A 19,358-nucleotide genomic window follows, 5' to 3' on the forward strand; every position below is an offset into this window, starting at 1 on the left:
AGTTTCATGGCTCTAGCTTTCCTACAACAAAAGTTAGGAAGTTTAGAAGTTCATCCTTCCATTATCAAGAAACAATAATTTTGTGTAATTTTTTTTTATTTATGGCGTCCTTAGAGTACCTTAGTAACCTGCGCTTCGCCGATGACATCGCATTGCTGAGTAACTCAGGGGACGAATTGCAACTCATGATTACGGAGTTAGGCAAGGAGAGCAGAAAGGTGGGTCTTAAAATTAATCTGCAGAAAACGAAAGTAATGTACAACAACCTCGGCAAGAAGCAGCGCTTCGAGATAGGTAATAGTGCACTTGAAGTTGTAAAAGACTATGTCTACTTAGGGCAGGTAATAACCGCAGAACCGAACCACGAGATTGAAGTAACTAGAAGAATAAGAATGAAGTGGAGCACATTCGGCAAGCACTCTCAAATTATGACAGATAGATTGCCACTATCCCTCAAGAGGAAGATATATAACAGCTGTATCTTGCCGGTACTTAGCTACGGAGCAGAAACCTGGAGACTTACAAAGAGGGTTCAGCTTAAATTGAGGACGACGCAGCGAGCAATGGAAAGAAAAATGGTAGGTGTAACCTTAAGAGACAAGAAGAGAGCAGAATGGATTAGGGAACAAACGGGGGTTAAGGATATCATAGCTGAAATCAAGAAGAAGAAATGGACATGGGCAGGGCATGTAGCGCGTAGACAGGATAACCGCTGGTCATTAAGGGTAACTGACTAGATTCCCAGAGAAGGGAAGCGGGTTAGGGGGAGACAGAAGGTTAGGTGGGCAGATGAGATTAAGAAGTTTGCGGGTATAAATTGGCAGCAGCAAGCACAGGACCGGGTTAACTGGCGGAACATGGGAGAGGCCTTTGTCCTGCAGTGGACGTAGTCAGGCTGATGATGATGATGATGATGATGATGATGATTTAAATGACCAATATCTGTTCTCGCTGTTTCTGGGTATATTTAAAGTGTCAATCACCCGTGGCAGATACCCGCATGCCGTGTCCCATGGTTACGGGTATCGGCCAGACGTGCCCTTTCTTTGCATGTGAGAAAGCGTTTGACGACTTACGCGGCAGGATTTTCACGTCATTCATATCATGACGAGACCGTCGTATTTTTCCAACCCTCTTACCGTCCCATACCAATTTCGGTCAGCGCCATGTTGAGGATGGGAGGCGTTCACGAGAACGCCCGGACGTGGGCGGCTGAAATGTCGATGGATACGTCGATAGAAACGCACAAAGTGCCTTGGTTCGCTACGAAATGCTTCTCATATAATATGCTTCAGTCGATTCGTAGTGTTACATGTGTACTACTAGCCCCGCCGCGGTGGTCTAGTGGCTAAGGTACTCAGCTGCTGACATGCAGGTCGCGGGATCGAATCCCGGCTGCGGCGGCTGCATTTTCGATGGAGGCGGAAATGTTGTAGGCCCGTGTGCTCAGATTTGGATGCACGTTAAAGAACCCCAGGTGGTCGAAATTTCCGGAGCCCTCCACTACGGCGTCTCTCATAATCATATGGTGGCTTTGGGACGTTAAACCCCACATATCAATGAATATGTGTACTACTATATAAGCCTCTGCCAGACTTCTTTAGGTGATTCTCAAGCTTTGAAGTCTCATTTGAGACAAATTTCCGCTAATGTATTTATCGATGTATTTATTTATTTACGTACGTGGTCTACTTCGGTCGAGTGTTTTCGGAACCCATCGATCGCGTGATTTCGCGACTTTCGGCGAGGCGGAGAGCGTGCTCTCAACAACACTACAGCCTGCACCGCAAGGTGTATCGAACGTGTCTTTCCCTGGAGTGTTTACAGATTCCGGTGGGGCCGTGAACAGATCCGCCCGATCTCGACTCGTTTGTTGCCTCCTTCCTTCCTTTCGCGCCTCTTGTGGGTTCTCTCGTGTGTATGCGTGCGTGCTCGTGGATGGGAACGTTTGCTGGGCGCTGGCTCGACCCTTAATTACACGCCGCACCTCCGCCAGGAATATCGACCTGATCTCGCAGAGACGAGCCGCTTCGACGGCGCCTGTAGATACTTTGTCTCGGCCTTCCACGCGCCGTCCCATCGGATTCGCCAGGCAATCGCGTTGGCGGCTGGATCGTTTATACTGCGTTGCGCTAATTGAAGTGCACACACACTAGCCGACTTTGTTTTCTTATTGCGGCGATTACTAACACTACTATATTATCACTATATTATTCGTACGCGTTTTACGTGGACTCGGGTCTTGCTGCATTTTCCGGTCGGTGGATGCTTCAGTGAATGTTTCAGTGTGATTGGCTGGGCTGTATGCGAGACTACGTCTGCTTTTTCACTTCTGCTATTTTTGCAAGTTCAAATCGAAACACAGAAGCAACGGATAAATTGGTGTATTTTTTAAGCCAAGGATCTTTGTTCCTTCTTCGTTATATCCTTAGTTTTTTAATCATAAGTGCTCTTTATATTTGTTTCCTATCCTTAATCTTGCGCTCGACGTTGTGTCTCCTGTATTTCTTTCCGTCTGCGTCTTTGTATCCGTGTTCACTTAGCGCACCTTCAGGATGAATGAACACCAGCTACCCCCCCCCCCCCCCCTTATAGCCATATTCTTTTTCCGTTGTGAGTTTTTGTATCTTTCGCCGTTAGCGTGTTTGTATATACTACAGAAAAGCCAACCGGGACGGATACAATCGATTAAGGATTTACTTTTATTTCCCGCTTGCTCGGTGTACTGCAGTTTTTCCGCGACTTACCGTAGCTCGCGTAACAACTACTTTCTTATCTCCTTTGCGCTGTGCCGAGTCGTTACTCCCCTCTTACTTTAACCCCACGCTGTTAAATGAGACGTAAATATGAAAAAAATAATAAAGAAGCCAGCGTAATAAAACAAAAATAAAATTAAAAAAACGCCGTAAAATCAGAACTACAGCTATCGCATAGCGTCGGTGAAGGTCGCTTCCTTGCCTCGGCCGGCAGGGGTTCTTTCCTCGACGCTTCAACCACTTTTTTTTTTTTTAAGAAAGGTTAAAATGGGAGGGGCCAAACTCTACTCGATGTGCGCCTGGATCCGACGCTAATGCAACTTCCCTGTTCAATAGACTCCCACTCTTACTGTAGTGCTTTCTTCCCTTGGCTATTGATTTTTTTTCGTTTGTTTGTTTTCGTGCCTACTGGGAACGGTTTCGTAAAACCACGCCGCGAACCACCTCTTCCACTGATTGCGGGCTGCCGGCACCCTTAACGTTGCGGGTGGAGCGAAAAGAAAAATGCGTCCACGTGAAGCGGTATAATGGAAGTAGGCGTAGCCGGGTACCACTACATTTCAGCGGGAAGAAATTTATTTTCCTTAAAAGAATTTCCTGATCGATACCGTTTTTATATAGCTTTAGAAAATTTCAATGACGAGAATTCGCCAGGATTTCTGTACACCGAGACATTCCCGTATTTATCTCTTTTTTTTTTTTTTTTTGCGAGTGTCGCTACGTATACTTTCGACTTTCAGGAATAATAACTATTCAGTCTCTTTCTTCTCGTTCGGTGATGACGCCACATTGTTTGGTCGTGGTGCGTCCGAATATTGTTTACTCTCAAAGCAAGCTCTGTTTGCGAAAACATGGCTGGGAGGATGTTATTTCGCTACGAGTTCTCTTGCTGAAACAGCGCCGGCACCACGAACTTACTCTCAGTGACTTATTGTATCCCCCCCCCCCTTTTTTTTTTTCGTGCTTTGACGCTGTAGGCCCGCTTTGATTTTGAGTAAACGTGTGTACTGAGTAAGCATTCCGCCATGGTCGATATTGCTGAGTGTCGGTCGCTGCGAAATGTCTGGTTTATTTCCTGTCTTTGAGGCAAAGGAGAATTCGTGGCCGCGAGTATTTATCTACTGGTTTGTTATGCAAGACTGACGGGTCTGTTGGTTAGTGACGTGCTCGACAGTGATATCGTGGTTTTTTTTTTTCGCTTCTTTTTTAATTTTTTTTGTGATGATGGGTGGGGGCACATCTTGACAGAATAGGCGAAAAATAGTGCTCCTAAATTCACGCTCTAGAATATTTGTTGAAACTCTTTGACCGAAATTGATGTTTTGCGGATAATTTGGTATGCTAAATTAATCACATTTCTATGTGACAGCTTTCCTCGTTAGGAACTACGTGCCAGTGCTACAGTACTTTGAAGGCTGTCAGTGTGTTTAATAAAAAGTTTTCATCTAAAAATTGATAATCGAGCTTTATTACGTATAGTTTCTCACCTATCTGAACTATTGAAACGAAATCTGTTATGGTCTTTAAGGTCTACTTGTTCGGGCTGGATTCGACGCACAAATGTCGGGTGAGGAAAATTTTTCGCTATTTTCTTAAGTGTACTCGCAATTAACTCTAACCGCTTTTCCTCTGAGCACTTAGTAGTAATTGTGCGAAAGGCCGTTTAGTCATCTTCGCAAGTTCATTCTCGCGCGCTGGCCGAGACAGCTTCTGTAAAGGAGTCTTCTCCCCATACACCTAAGCAAAGGGTGAAACCAGCTTTAATTTACAAGCTGCTTTGTGTGTGTGAGGAGGGGGTGCTTTTTTCCCCCTATATACGTTTTAACACAGATTTTTACCAAGTGCCTAAATAGTGAAAATGTTCAGGCGATGCAGCTTTTCTTTGTCTTCTTTTTTTAATCCACGACGTTGTGTTAGTCCTTTATTATGTCCAGCACTTAAACAAAACGAACGCCTGTGAAAATTACCAGCGCTCCTTTTTTTTTTTTTCCTAATTATGCTCGGGAACCTGAAAGTGACGCTCCACGACCGAGCTCTAAAGAAGCCACCAAAAATACTTCGAAACCCTTCCGTTGCCTACCTCTCTCTACGCTTTTTGTTGAGTCACTTGAACGATGTCGTTCATTCGAGGCGGGCAAGATCTAGACGTAGAGATTGCGCAATAGCGAGACCTAGGTGCTGCGTTGAGACATGCTCGTGGGTCCGAACGGGCGACGTAAATAAATCACTAGTTGCGACACTTCTTGGCGTCTTGAGGAACATTATAAAGTGAGCTCGCCTCATTATGGAAGAGCGAGCTTTTCTGTAATCGGCTGGCTGCTCCGAGTTCGCATTGGCCTCTCCTTCTGTGATCTAAGAAAATGGGAAGTTATTTTCTTAATCGTTTTTATTAGTTGTATAAACTTTGTAGTAACGATGATTAGTAAAAAGAAGTATTTTGTGTTGTCATTCGTGCCGCGCAACCTCTGTGTGAGTGAACCAACATAAACTCTAAGTGCTATTTATATGTTTTTATTTTGGTTTCCGTTATTATCTCTATATTTATTGCCTGTGAGAAGGGCTTACTGGGGCTTTGTAGAAGCGTAAAAAATTTCTAAAGAGCCTATTATTTTAAAAAGACAGGTATCTCATACGCAAGAAAGAAGTTCCCATCTCGAAAACCTTGTTCAAATAACAAAAAATATATAATGAGATAATATGTAGTGAATGTTTTCGTGATATCTGATTTTATTTTATTTATTTCGAGTTCCCATTTTCTGATTCTCGGTTTTCTCGAAAGCGCGTCAGCCTGTTCTGAAAACTTCAGCGTTAATCAATCTAGATGAACAATGCCAGATGGCTGAACAAGTCAACTGAGTTGTTATTAGCAAGGCTTCATGGAAACCAAAAAAAAAAAAAAACATTGGAAAGGAAGAGGCTCGTCACGGCTGTATCACTTACCGAATAAAGGTCGCTGTATTACGATAATTTTTGTAACATTTATTCTGTGGAGTGGCCACTTGTAGCCACTACTGTTCAAATAGAAGGCTGTTAGTGATCATCATTCGCGACGCAATAATAATAATAATAATAATAATAATAATAATAATAATAATAATAATGTCGTAGCGATCACTTAATGGGTGCTGTTGTAACTCTATGGGTCAGTAAATGTTCTAGATCATGAACGTAGCAGTAATTTGAAGAGTATCAGTTTCTGCTCTGGTTGGTCTAATAAGATGGAGTAAGTTAATTCAAGTATTAGCAAGAGGGTCTTATGGTTTCTTACTTGCACCATTAACTCGGTAAAACGAAATTCACCTTGTTCTCGAGACTCCTGAACGAAACTTACTCTCTCCCCCCTCCTTTGCGCACGCCTTTCGTGTGGGTTTTATTGTTACAAACGCGGCTTTGTACAGGTGTGGGTTTCGTTTGTATCAAACGTGTGTTCAGTATGTAGTTGTTAAGCGTCCTTGTAACGGCCGCTACATGCGTAGTCTTCTTTTCTCTGCAGGTTCCCTTCTGCGGCGCCATTCTGTTGAGCCCGAGCGTCGCCGTGGTTCGGTGCAGCAACAGCGGTCTCTAGACTCGCTAGACCATCACACCGCCCTTATACACAGGCACCACCATGCCGCCACGGTCAGTAGGGTTTTTTTCTCTCTCTATCCACTTTTATAGGGTTGTGTAGTGTCACGCAATGGTAAAAACGCCTACAGGACGTGGCGGTTTCGTTGAGCGCTTTCCGCATCGGCGCTGCTTTACAACAGATGAAGAAACTGGACGAGACTTTTGTTTAGCACGTGAATGCTTTTTTTTCTTTTTGTCGCAAAGATTGCGTTCTATCGATTTCGTGGTTCTATTGTGTGCGAGCGCGCGTGTGTGTGTGCGCGTGCATGCGTGTGTGTGCGTGCATGCATGCGTGTTAGTAACAAAATGTACACTGCATTTCGCGTCTTTTTTTTCTTTATCACTAGAATGCCGGGCACAGCTAAGCAGTATGCACTGTATTATCAGTATGAGCCTTTGTGCAAGGATTTAAAGCTTCGGTTAATCCGCCTACCGAATACTAAAACGAAGTAGTAGCAAAACACAAAAACGCACTGCAAGTGCATTAAAGGTAGGACGCGCTATTCACGTTCCCGATGCTCGGTATGAGGTAATCTCCTGTCCTGCGAAAGCATTGCCGAATTTCGGGCTGCGCAAAAGGAACCGCCGATCAGTGCACGCGCATGAATAGAAAAGGGAAAAAAAAACAACAGGGAAAGAGCGGGAGAACACAGGGCGAAGATATAAACATTTATGCAACGAGCTTTGCGGCTTGGAATCCGATTGGTAGCGACTACTTCTAACGTGCATCACCTCGTACGCGCGTGGTTTCTTTCTTTCTTTCTTTCTTTCTTTCTTTCTTTCTTTCTTTCTTTCTTTCTTTCTTTCTTTCTTTCTTTCTTTCTTTCTTTCTTTCTTTCTTTCTTTCTATTTCCGTTTTCTCGTTGTTTTTTCTCTTTATTTGTCTTTCTTTTCAATTCCGTTCTATCTTGCTTACTTTTTTCTTTCTTTTTTTCTTTCTTTTTTGCTATTTCCGTTCCTCCTTTCTTTTCTTTCGCTTCTTTTTTTTTCGTTATTCATCCTTTGTGAACTGCAACACAAGTTTCGATTGGAGCCATTTAGAGTGGTTATCGTGTTCTGAAAGCCTTGGTGATGTGTTACATTAAAATGAAACCGAGGTATTCATTTCTCTTTGTGGCGGAGCTGGATGCAAGGCTTGTTCAGGATTGACTGAAAGGTATAAGCAAAAAAACCTTCAAGGCAGCGGCGACGATGAATAGCGAGAACATGTAGCCGGCATGTGGTGTCATCCCTTGGAGGCGTTCTGTGGAGCCTTGTGACTGAACTATACTAATGCTTATCGGAACTTGATAATCGCTCCGGGTTTTGTATCATTCCCTTCGTGCTATCGTTTTTTTCGTGCGCACCGCCGTGTTGAGATGAGTTATCAATTTGTCCGGCAGAGCGTGCTTCTCAAGGCCCATACTTACTGCTCTGTGTGCATACGCTTCCGTAATGTTCACCATCTATCACGTGTTGTGGTCAGGGCGTTCGAAGTGCCCATTGTAAAGCAGCCTAGAGTGAGTGGTGCAAATTTTACTTTGTGCGAACCCTATGATTTCCTTTGACCTAAATGTATAGAAGTACGTGATTTGATTTAAAGAACGTTTTCTTCTTGAAATTTTCTCTACAAGTCACTTCATTCCTTCTGGTCTGTTTTGAAGAGTCGGAAAATATTTCCCATGAGGCTAAACACTTCAAGTCTGTAAGTCAGTCAATATAATCGTGTTGGGTACGCTGAGGAACATGGGTGCATCCAGAATTTTGATTTTTCGGGAGTCTTACCAAAAGGCTTGGGGGGGGGGGGGGAGGGAGGGGGATGAGTGCTTGCTTCTAAGAGCGGAAGGAACTGTAATTGGATTTTGGTACAAGGAATTCTTCCCCCATCTCCTCAAGCACACTTCTAAAGGAGAAATCTTCTTTCCCGCAGACCTCCTCCCCCCCCCCCCCCCCGTAACACCTCCCCCTTCTCGAAGGGGCGCGGTTTTTAGGGAAGAAGGGCTATCTTTAAATCCTATATCTAAGTATCTCACTGTTCAAACTCATACACTTCTGCTTCCTCACTGTTTTGTTACTTCATCTGTATTTCTACTCAAGATTACTGATTCGTATAAAAGTCATCGATTTTTTACTTTATTTTCTGAGCTGGTTTCACTGCCAGACTCGTCATTATCGTCTCCTCTTTCTCGCGTTTATTCCGTGCGGTCGTCACGTAGCATGGAATATATTAGGGAGTTTTAGAATAGCGCACCGCGAGGTCTTGCGGTGCGGTCGCTGCCATTGCGCATGCGTCGTAACGCGAGTCGCCGTTCGCGGCCGGTCCGCCCGCAGGAAATCCGAAATAACGTGCGGCGATCGCAGCCCACGAGGCCAGCGGAGTGCCGTGTGTAGCTTCTGTGTGTTTGGGTTTGCGGTCGGGGCGAAAGTCCCAAGACTTTTCACTAGGGGGGGAGCAACGCTATTCTAAAGCTCGTATTGCGCCCGCAACTAAAGCAACGCCCGGAACACCCGCAAACGTCATTCTAAAACTCCTTAATTAACCGAGTGATCCTCCGCGCGTGCTGTTCGTTGCATGCGCCACCTTTTGCGAGACTTCAGTTTGAGTAGCAGATGCCAGATGGCGCTATGGTCCCGCGTGCGACGTATCGTTTCTCCTCCCCCCCCCCCTCTTCTCTCGCGCTTTTCGTGGAGGTGCGAAAGCCGAAAACAACGAGGACGGACGAAGAGATAAGCTGAAGGAAAGAACGAAAAGAAAAAAAATAATTTGAACACCAACTGACTCGGTGCCAAGATGCATCGCGCTTTCTTCGCGTTGGGAAAGCTCAAAGGAAAAAAAAAAAAAAAAACATTTTTCTGGTCGCGCACATTCGCCCATCGATAGATGGTTTTACATCGTTCCCGTGTTTCGAGCGCTAGACCCGCCCTTTCGTTGTCTCTTTCGAGTAATGGACGAACAAATATATATAAAAGAATAGCTTGGGAAAGGGGGTGTTCACGCCTAAGCAGTGCGATCTTTCGAGTGCGCGCAATATGTGAAGTGCCATCGCTTTGGATCTATTTGCAGCGTGTCGTGTCGCCGCGAACGGGGGCTGCTAGAGATTTGTTTTTTTCCCCAACAGCCGCATGAACCGCTGCTCGGAGGGTCTCGAATCTTCTCTTTGCTTGCGTCAGCGTGTTCCACCCTACACGCTTCTCATCGAAATTCATGCGAAGCGAGACATTTACTTTTACATTTCTTTTGACATTGAGGCATGCTGGTGATTTTTTTTTGTTTTTCTTTTCCTCGTTTTGAGCAATAAATCTTTCATTACCTACTCCAATATAACGCTCGTCATGCAAATGCGAACAGAGGAACGAATACGGTTTGGGGTCGGGAATATTTCAGACGGAATCAATTGCGTAGTCATGAAACCGCCTCGCTGTCTGTGATGCAAATTTTCTTCTTCGTGCATTCGTCGAATATTTTTTTCGGGAAACGACGCGAACTTTTCGGACAGTTTATAGCTGAAAGCCGCGGTGTCGCGGTGGCCAAGGTGGTGCACTGTTAAGTTTAAAAGCTCGCCCTGTCGACTGCCGGCCGTGGCAGGCAATATTGAAAGGGCAAAGTACGAAGACAGTTTGTGTGCGATGGTTAGATTTTAGTGTTTTGCAGCGGCTGCATTTTCGATGAAGGTGGAAATGCTGTAGGCCCGTGTGCTCAGATCTGGGCGCACGTTAAGGAACCCCGAGTGACCGAAATTTCTGGAGCCCTCCTCTCTCATAATCATATGGTGGTTTTGGGACATTAAACCCCGCATATAAATCAATCATCAACACAAGCATACATAAAAAAGAGATAGCAGTCTAACAACCATTATCTGGAGGGGCACAGCGCATGCCTATTCTTTCGGGAGCAGGGCAGAGATAGAAGAAAGGAAGATGGAAGAGAAAGAGCAAAGAATAGAGGAAAGTAAATACGAAATTCGGTTGGTGGGGGTGTGGGTGTGGGTGGGTGTGGGTGGGTGTGTGTGTGGGGGGTGGGTGGATGGGTGTGTGTGGGGGGAGTGGATGGGTGTGTGTGGGTGGGGGTGTGGGTGGGTAAAAATTATGAGGGCAAAAAACGCGAGAAAAAAAAGCGTATCGGCGGGTGACCATGTCAGTGCATAAAGGATTCTAGATAGTGTGATGATTGAAGAAGCAGTGCTGGGTTGTTGGCTAATCACCGGCTCAGAACAGAATAAGAACAGAGGTAGTAGAGGTAGTAGTAGAGATAGTAGTGGTAGCATGCGTCAAGCAGGCTAGTTGAGAAGTAAATAAATAAGAGAAAGTTATCGTTACGGCGCTCGAAGTGACAATAATGTGCATTTGGGGTGAGTGGGCAGGCCAGCTTCGCAGTGGGCATTCGAGAACGAAAGCATTGAGAATTTTTCTGCTAATTATGAACCAGTGCAGCTATGCGATTTTCAGAGGTACTAAAAAAAAAAACGGGCATGAGTATCTGGCTGTGATATTCATGGCCGTTTGAGTAATCTGAACGCTGTGAGTATCTTAACGGATATACGCGAAGAATTTGACCCACTACTTAGTGCTTAAAGGCAGTGCGTTTTGGCCACTCAGGTACACCGCCTTTTAATTTTCTGTAGCAGCGTCGAAGCCTTTTATCTTTTTGTTGCGCTTTTTTTTTTCTTGAGCAGTTTGGCGCATTCCCGAGACACTTTGTTCCAGGCGCTGATCATAGCTTCGTGTCGGCTTGTCGGATCTGCGAAAAATGTCGCGCTTCGCCAGTGCATTACGTGGTGGTAGTCACATTTGGCTACGCATTTTCAGATTGCTTGCTCGCTCGCTTTTGCTCTATGAGCTCAGAGAAACTCATCGGGACTCCGCATCCGGCAGCTTTGTATCGCCGCCCAAGTGGTGGAGTGGAAATTTCCGGCTCCTCCGCATTGGCCGTGTGGGCATTTGCCACATAAATTATTCGGTTCGATATCTCGAGTTGTAGAATATTCGCACGGCCGTATATACGTGCGAGGAGTGGGAATGGGGCCAACGTTTGGTGAACAGAGAGGGCTACGTGGCGCTGGGGCTGATTGGCCGTGACATATCGCCTCGACGTGCTCCTTTTTTTTTCTTTATTCTTCTTCAAATTCTCTCTCTCTATTTCTCTTACATCTTGTCGCACCACGCCGTGTTTTTTTCCTGCGAGTCTTTTCGCTCTTCCTATTTCGTCTCGACGAATGCCTGAGGCGTATTTGCGTATGCAACAGCGAATTTATGCGCATATGCCCGACCCGCCGCGTCTGCCGAGCACCACGAGGTCGTGTGTTCGGTTCCTAGCCGCATTCTTGTGCATGTGCGGAAGGCCGCTTTTCAGAACAGCTGGCGCGGTTGGTGTGCTGTGGGCGTTCTTCTAAAGGGCATGGATGAGGGAAGTAGTAGGAAATGATGCGTAGCGAACCACGAACTAATCGGCGTCTGCCATAGAGACAGGGCTCGGGTTGTCTTGTAATGACATTAACAAAGCGAATAAATGGGTATCAGTCCGCCAGTCCATAACTTTTTTTGCCTTTTTTTATTTATGCGCACTTGAAAAGGACAAAACGTGCGGCTATACCTGTCGTGTTAATACGAAACTACGGGGTAATTGAATAGTACTGAGCATTGAATTAGTTCAAAGTCATATTTTGTAAAAGTTTTCACTTTGTTCACTTGTATTCATTTATATGTGTGACTTGACGTCGTTGCTGACTCGTAGAAAACTAATACGTTTTAACTGGAATTGTAGAAGATATGTTTTGAACTCTCGACAATGCGAATATTCGGACATTGAGGAGGAGTGATGCAAGCATTTGTTTTCTGCGGGCCAAAGTTAAAATAAATCCCCCCCCCCCCCCCATAAAAAAGTGCTTACTATAGTTGTTGTATGTGTTGCTGCCGCGTCTCTGTGACTGGAGGCTGATATTCGGCTCGGTGAAAAGCCGGAAAGACATCGATACGCTTGGGAAGAGGCTATACTATAGTTATAGCACAGAATCGGAGGTAGTTTATTATAATGGACACGAACATATATACGCAAGCGCTGACAAACAGGCACATGGATCTTGTGGGGTGGACACCAGTTTTCGAGTTGCCCCTGCAGTCCGGTGTTGATGGTGATGCTTTGACTGAACATAGAGCGCGACAGCTATAGCTGTGTCTCAGAGACGTATTTCAAAACCGTGTGCCATGAGTGATAAAATGGAGAGCAACACGCGTGCATTGTTGTACACTCAAAGAACAAAAAAAGTCTTTTGATATTTTTTTTTGTATTTGTCCTGACTAGACACGTGTGACTCTCATAGAAGAGACATGTTAACTGTCTGAACGGATCATTATACTTTCTTCCGGATGTCTTGAACCCCAAAAGAGAGTTAACTTGCCTCTTTAAAAAGAGTCGTATACATGGCAGGTCAGGGCTCACCAAAAGCTGCAGCACATATCTTTTTTTTTTCTTAGGAAGAAAAAATGGGAGGAGAAGAACGGCAGGGATGTGGCAGTCTATAGGCAGCCGGTTTGCTACCCTGTGCACGGGAGGGGGATGGGGGAGATGAAAGACAGAGCGCAGAGAGGGAAGAGAGATAAACACAGCACATTAAGCAGCACACGCGCGCGCACTCAGTCATAGCCCAGTCTTGTCTTTCGCAATGTGTGACATTGCTGTTACAGCCGCTTGTTCAAGTCCGTGTCGCGTAGAAATTTCAACAGTGCTTTTGTCAGGAGGGTAGCATGTAAGAATGCGGTCAGCAAGCAGTTGTAGATGTTACGGAGTTTGACCATGAGAGGGAAGTAATAGCCTGGATATGTAATGTATGCATATATATAGAGCAGATAAGACTGCCTCTGTAGCAGAGCGAGCTCCAAGGGTACATGGAAGCATAGTCGAAGGACGGCAGAGTTCAAGGTAGTCGGCACCGGCTAGTGATTTTACAGGCGTATAATTAACTCGGCCCACTGGAGACGCAGGGGGGAGTGCAATTAGACTTCTCGGGAGCAGCCTTCGTCCTTCCTGTAAGTGGACATAAAAGATTATGATAAAGAGAAGGATTAAGTAAGGAGGAATACGTAGCTCGCAATCAAGCTGGAAGGGCTTTGCCGAAGTGTCGAAACCGGCCCCTTATCGCGACTGTTAAGTGAAATCTGGACAGCGATTATGAAATGTGAGTTGACGGCTTTCACCTGTCGCCACGCACGGACCCTTAATTGTTCGCGATTATTATGAAATGACGAGGAAGCAGTTAAGCCAGTAAGATTACTTCTGATTATATGATGACTGTTAAAAGAACCGTCTTTGATGTTTCAAGCTTATTACGATTTGATTTCATCTGCAAGGTCACTCTTGCACGTTCCCGAAGCGTTTCGACATCTCGAATGCGCCGCATATTCGCTGATAACGGAATAACGGCGTCTGTTTCGTGGACCTTATACTGCGTAACGTTAAAAGTCAGGCGTTAACTCCGCTCGCTTCGTGTTTCACGAGGACGTTGCAGTGGCTGGTAATTAAGCCTTTTCCGGCAGAGCGGGGAGACGCGATATGTTTACGACAAGCCGTTGCGATTTGGTCTAGGTGCATCGCGATGTGAACCCTAAAAAGCGCGTCGACTTGATGGCAGTGATAAGCATGCGTAACTAATTTACTCACGGGTGCACTTAGGTTGATGCGAAATTTCCTCCCTGGTCGCTCATTGTGCGTTTCGTTACTCGTTTGTACGGAATGGGCATACACTTCGGAAAGCGAGACAGACCGTCCGTGCGACGGCTTTTTTGCTCCCTTATTTTCGGGCATGTATAGCGTTTCAACTTGCCCAGTTGTAGCAACTGTATGTAGCGTGCATCGCAGTTTTGTCACAGTCACGGGAACTATGCTATCAGTGATGAACCTATGGATGATCGTCATCGCCACTATGTGAAACAGGCAGTACAGCCACCTACATTGGTGCAGCCTTGCCGACAAGTATGCGGCACTACCGCGTGGTGTCCTCACGTACGTCATACACGTATTCGTTGTATACGCTTCTCGGCCATGGAACCCGTAACTTTTTTTTTTCTGCCGATATTAACAAGCTTAGGTGCGATACCTAATTTCTTGCTTTTCTCACGGCCACCGTGTTGGAATGGTAAGCGGGCCGGTGTATTAGAGAGAGTGACGCCAATCAAGCCGGAAGACTTATTTATTTATTTATTTATTTACAGGATTACTGCTGGCTTCAAAGTGAAGCCATAAGCAGGAGTGGTTAACATATAAATATAGCACGCTGAACATTTTCACAATATATTACGCACAGAGAATGTCGCGGACACACAGGTTTTAACGCGGTAAAAAGAAAAATATACAGTGCATGACATGCAATTGCGCATAGCATAATACCTATATAAGTGCGTACTAACATCACTTGTGTACTAACAACGCAACGTCACAAAACAAAGAGTACAAATATGGCAGGAAGACATGCTATAAGTTTTTTAGCTCCGATAAGAATGACGCCACTGTCGCTGCCTCCACGATCCCACCAGGGAGGCGATTCCACTCGCGTACAGTTCGTGGGAAAAAAGAGCCCATGTACAAGTTCGTTCTGCAAGAAAATTCCTGTAATTTTTTTGAGTGATCCGCCCGCGTGGGTCGTCGCACAACTTTTTCTATATATGCACTTGAATCAATGCCAAGCTTATCGTGGTAGAGCAGATACATATATTTGTCTTTCGCGATAACTTAACTCGGAAATCTGTCTTGGACGCATAAGGGACTTTTAAAAAGGAATAAAAGGAAGAAATAAGCGCAGTTCCGTTACTGGCTCTCTCAATGGAGGGCACCTCCACAGTTCTGCGCAGGGGAGGGGGGTAAGGAGGGATTAAAAAGGATAGGGGGATAATAAAGGTATAGAGATAGAGAGAAGCGCAGGGACAGCCACGTACGGAAGTAAGGGGAAGGTAGGAAAGATGGACACGGTCGCGGAAGTCCGAGGACGTGGCTCCACTCAGCGAGAGCTCTTATTGGCGTCAGGAGATGGCGTAGGGCGAGTCAGTCGGTCAGGGCTGCGCTGTCGTCGGAGATCGCGGGGGCACAACCGGTCGGCATGGAATCCAGGGCGTAGAGGTTCAACAGTATAAGAAGCATGAGCGTCGCTCGCCCTTCCGTCGTACGATATGCAAATCGGTGCACTTTAGGGACTTCTAAGCCAACCATGCGGGCTGACTGAAATGAGGGTCGACACCACGGCGTAACGTTCAATTAGTGGCCGACCTTCGAGAAGCTGCGCATATCGCCTCGTCAGGGCTCTCGCTGCTAATTCCCGGTGAACTTTAGTCAAACTGAAGCTAACGGCTCCAACTGCGTTTGCCTGTTCTTGTTATCGTAAACCAAACCGATTATTTTAATGAGCGAGGAACAGCGTTCGCACTTACTTCCATCAATTAAAGAGGCCGCGTTCTCTTTCCTCGGACCGGCTGCGGGAGTCATTTCCGTTCTATCGGTGATACCGAAACTATCGGCTGCTTCGGCAGACGTCGCAGAAATCGCGTGCATTAACGTCGACAGAACAACGACATTGTCGAGGTGGACGAGAGGATACTGCAGTGGCACGTGCTCCAATCTTTTCTCCAACTTACGATAGCCTATACCGATTACTAAATGTGATCGTTTAGCCTATACCGATTACTAAATGTGATACGTTTAAGTACGTACTTTATGCCCGCCACCGTCGCTTCTTCCGATACTGGTTCCGGCCCTGCACGGTGGATGCCCGTCATAAAGGTATGATTACTAATGGATGCGCCCTCTATTGAACATCTAGCCGGGCAGCCGCCATACACACGCAGCACGTCACGCACCATCTCATCGCGTTCCGTGCTCGCCCGCCAACCTTCTTATCTGGCGGCTGCAAGTCGTCGGGCGCCGCCTTTTTTCTATGTCGGGTCGCCGCGGAAGACGGCGAAAATTTCTCCCCGCCGTTTTTCGCGCCTCGTCGCCGACGGTCGCGACCGCACTCTGGTGACGACATGAGCCGGTCACGGATTCGCGTGTTGGGTGTCCTTGAAGGCTGCTGCTCGTTCTGCCGCCACATCGTCCACGTCGTGCGCAGGCTAGCTAGTGGCGAAACGGGGGGATTCTTTTCTTCATTTTGCGTCGTTTAAAAGCCGACCCGTCCGGCTCGTTGTATAGCCTTCTTCTTATTATTTTTTTTCAACAGCATCTTTGTTTCTCGACCTCTGCTTGCTCTCTGACTTGTTTTTCTCAGCTTTGCGTATCCGTATACGGAGGTGCGCCATGCTACGGCGTAATTTGCACGCGCCAGACATTCCCGCTATTTGTTGCGAAGTACGGTATATAGTTGCGCCTGATTTCGCTTGAACTCTCTGCGTTTATTGTACACAGAGGAGTGCCTCGTGTAACATTGGTGCCGTTCAAAAGCTGTCCACTTTTCCGTGTGTACTGTAACGCCGTTACTTCGGATTTTATCGCTTAACAGATCTCATAGTGCTATACGAAAGAGTGTACACCCGTCATTATCTTGAAGCAAAGCAGCGCTGAGCGACTTTTTTTTCAAAGCGCTGCTTGTTTCGGAGGAGGGGTGTTTAGAAAACAACTCCTTCGAAATAGACAGCTTCAAATTTTGCGTATTTGGTTAAACCAAAGGGCATACGGTTGGCCCGGCTGAAGCTGTAGTCACTGCTAGCGTTCTTTCGTAAATCAATGTTGTATCCTTCATAAGCTTAGCGTGCTCAGATTTCGCGCTCCCAAAATCTAGAGTTATTTGCTCTTTCGTGTGTTGTTTCGTGTAGCTCTTGCGATAGTGTGTGCCTGCCCCAAGTTTCGTGGCGGGTGCTGAATTCTGACTGTCGAGTGCGGGCGTTGGCCATTTTCCTGTGCCGTTCTCTGCCGCTTTGTAAGAGAACGGGGCTCTACGGGGTGATCCAGGCCAACCGGAATCGCCAGAACAAGGGCCTCCGAGATCGTAAGGCGTGTGGAAACCCTGCCAGAGCGTTTCGCGACTTACTCGCTTTGCGCGTGCGTAGTGGCATCGTGAAAAAGAAAATAAAATCGCAGCTCATCTACGCAGTGAATGATGATGACCGGGACGAAGCGTGGGTCTGTGCGTTCGTTAGTCCGTCTGTTCATCCGTCCGCGTGCCCATCCGTCTGCCCATGCTTCCGTCCGTCGGTCCGACCGTCAGTCCGTGCATCCGTCATGACATCCGTGCATGCGGGCGTGCGCCCTTCCGTGCTTCCGCCCTTGCGTCCGTGCATCCGTCTGTCCGTCCGTCCTTCCTATTGCACACATTTCTCGACCAACGCCACCTAGGAATCGAGACAAGAAATGGTGATGAAACAGCGCCATCTATCGTACTGTTCGGAAGGTACTACTTGTTACGCCTGACCAGCACCTCATCTGTTGGTTAGCCTAAGAGGAGCTTCGCCCCTAAAAAAAAAATATAAAAAGTGGGTTGTGGCGAAGCTACCTAGGGGATTAGCACGTTTTCATTATAGACTACATCGAGGGGTCTAACCCTCTTCGAAAAAAAAAAAAGCCCCGCCGCGGTGGTCTAGTGGCTAAGGTACTCGGCTGCTGACCCGCAGGTCGCGGGTTCGATTCCGGGCTGCGGCGGCTGCATTTCCGATTGAGGCGGAAATGTTGTAGGCCCGTGTACTCAGATTTGGGCGCACGTTAAAGAACCCCAGGTGGTCAAAATTTCCGGAGCCCTCCACTACGGCGTCTCTCATGATCAAATTGTGGTTTTGGGACGTTAAACCCCACGAATCAATCAACCCTCTTCGAAATACATCACCGACTATCGAGGGGCCTGACGGAATTATGAGCTAGGGTGGGCTCCCCAGCTTGCTCGTTGCATACTGACACCTAGCAGCCGGTACTTGGATCCAACTCTGCGGAATCTGGATCGGGCACCCGGTCACCAAGGGCTCAAGGGAAACGAACCGGCCGATGAGGCCGCCTGCGCACGCTCTTCCCGGGCTATCTCGCTGTGTTTGGAAGCCTACTCCCAATCAGACAGTTGGGCCCTTTCATTCAAAGATATTACCGATTACTACGACGAGGAGCACCGGTGCTATCCGGGCCTTGTAAGGGACTGCATAGCGCTGACGAGCGCCTCCTTCTGAAAAAAACTGTGTACCAACTCTGTACTGCGCCCGGTAGTGATAAAACGTCTCAATTCATCCTTTGACGGCACGTGCCAGTTCTGTGGAGAAGTGGCTGACACCTTCCCATAGTCTGGGCGTGCCAATCAAATCCATATATACGCAACCCCACGAGAGAGGACTGCGAGGCGGCCCTGCTCAGCTGTCAGGATCTGAAGGCCCTAAAGGGCCTAGTTCAACGGACACGGGTGAATTTGCTTGCCAGTGGAGCTCTTGGGGAGCCTTCATATGCGCGCCGCCTCCAGAGGCGACGCGCACATGCGAGCTTCAGAATAGGAGCATCACCTAGTAAACTGTGAATAGAGGAAGCCAACAAGGCCCCAACTCAATCACCTCTCAGTAACCATGCATTCGATGGTTATTGGATGTTTGACCACCACTCATGTGAGATTTCCTGCATGCAGTGCACTATTTGCCCTAGCGCTTTCGCGTTAAAGCCCGTGCTTGCTGTGGCAAGCCATATTTTTTGCCGCCCCTACGTCGAACGCGACTGCTCGGGACTTTTCCTGGCATTGCGATAAGACGAGCGTTGTTTTGATTTCGCTGTAATGTCTTGTACGTTCACCGGGCAACTGACTTTCAACACTGTCGCTGTGCTTTTCCCATTTACTTTAGATCTGCGACGAAAGCCGTGGTTCGTTCTTCGAGGTAAGCATATACACACGTGCGCTAATGAAACGCTCTTGCGCAAGGGAATCTTCGTGGTGGCGGCCTCAAATTTCCTCCGTTAAAATTGAGGAAACCATTATTGAGATCGTATCGCGTGCTTGTGCAAATGCGCTCTTACCTAAGCCTAATCGCGATTGCGAAGTCGCGAATTCGTTGCCTTAAGACTGAGGAACGTTGTATGAA

At 46.8% G+C, this 19,358-nt stretch overlaps 1 protein-coding gene across 11 annotated transcripts in view; it reads left to right on the plus strand.

Moving 5' to 3' along the window:
- Positions 1-19,358, plus strand: part of LOC119188214 (5'-AMP-activated protein kinase subunit gamma-1-like) — a 383,279-nt gene that overhangs the window by 278,550 nt on the left and 85,371 nt on the right. For all 11 annotated transcript variants that reach the window (XM_075895085.1, XM_075895099.1, XM_075895073.1 and 8 more), the window contains one exon: positions 6,250-6,374. In XM_075895085.1, coding sequence (XP_075751200.1) covers positions 6,250-6,374 — 125 coding nt within the window. The remainder of the gene's footprint in view (positions 1-6,249; positions 6,375-19,358) is intronic.

This window comes from Rhipicephalus microplus, chromosome 1 (assembly GCF_043290135.1).
Source record: "Rhipicephalus microplus isolate Deutch F79 chromosome 1, USDA_Rmic, whole genome shotgun sequence".
Taxonomy (NCBI): Eukaryota; Metazoa; Arthropoda; class Arachnida; order Ixodida; family Ixodidae; genus Rhipicephalus; species Rhipicephalus microplus.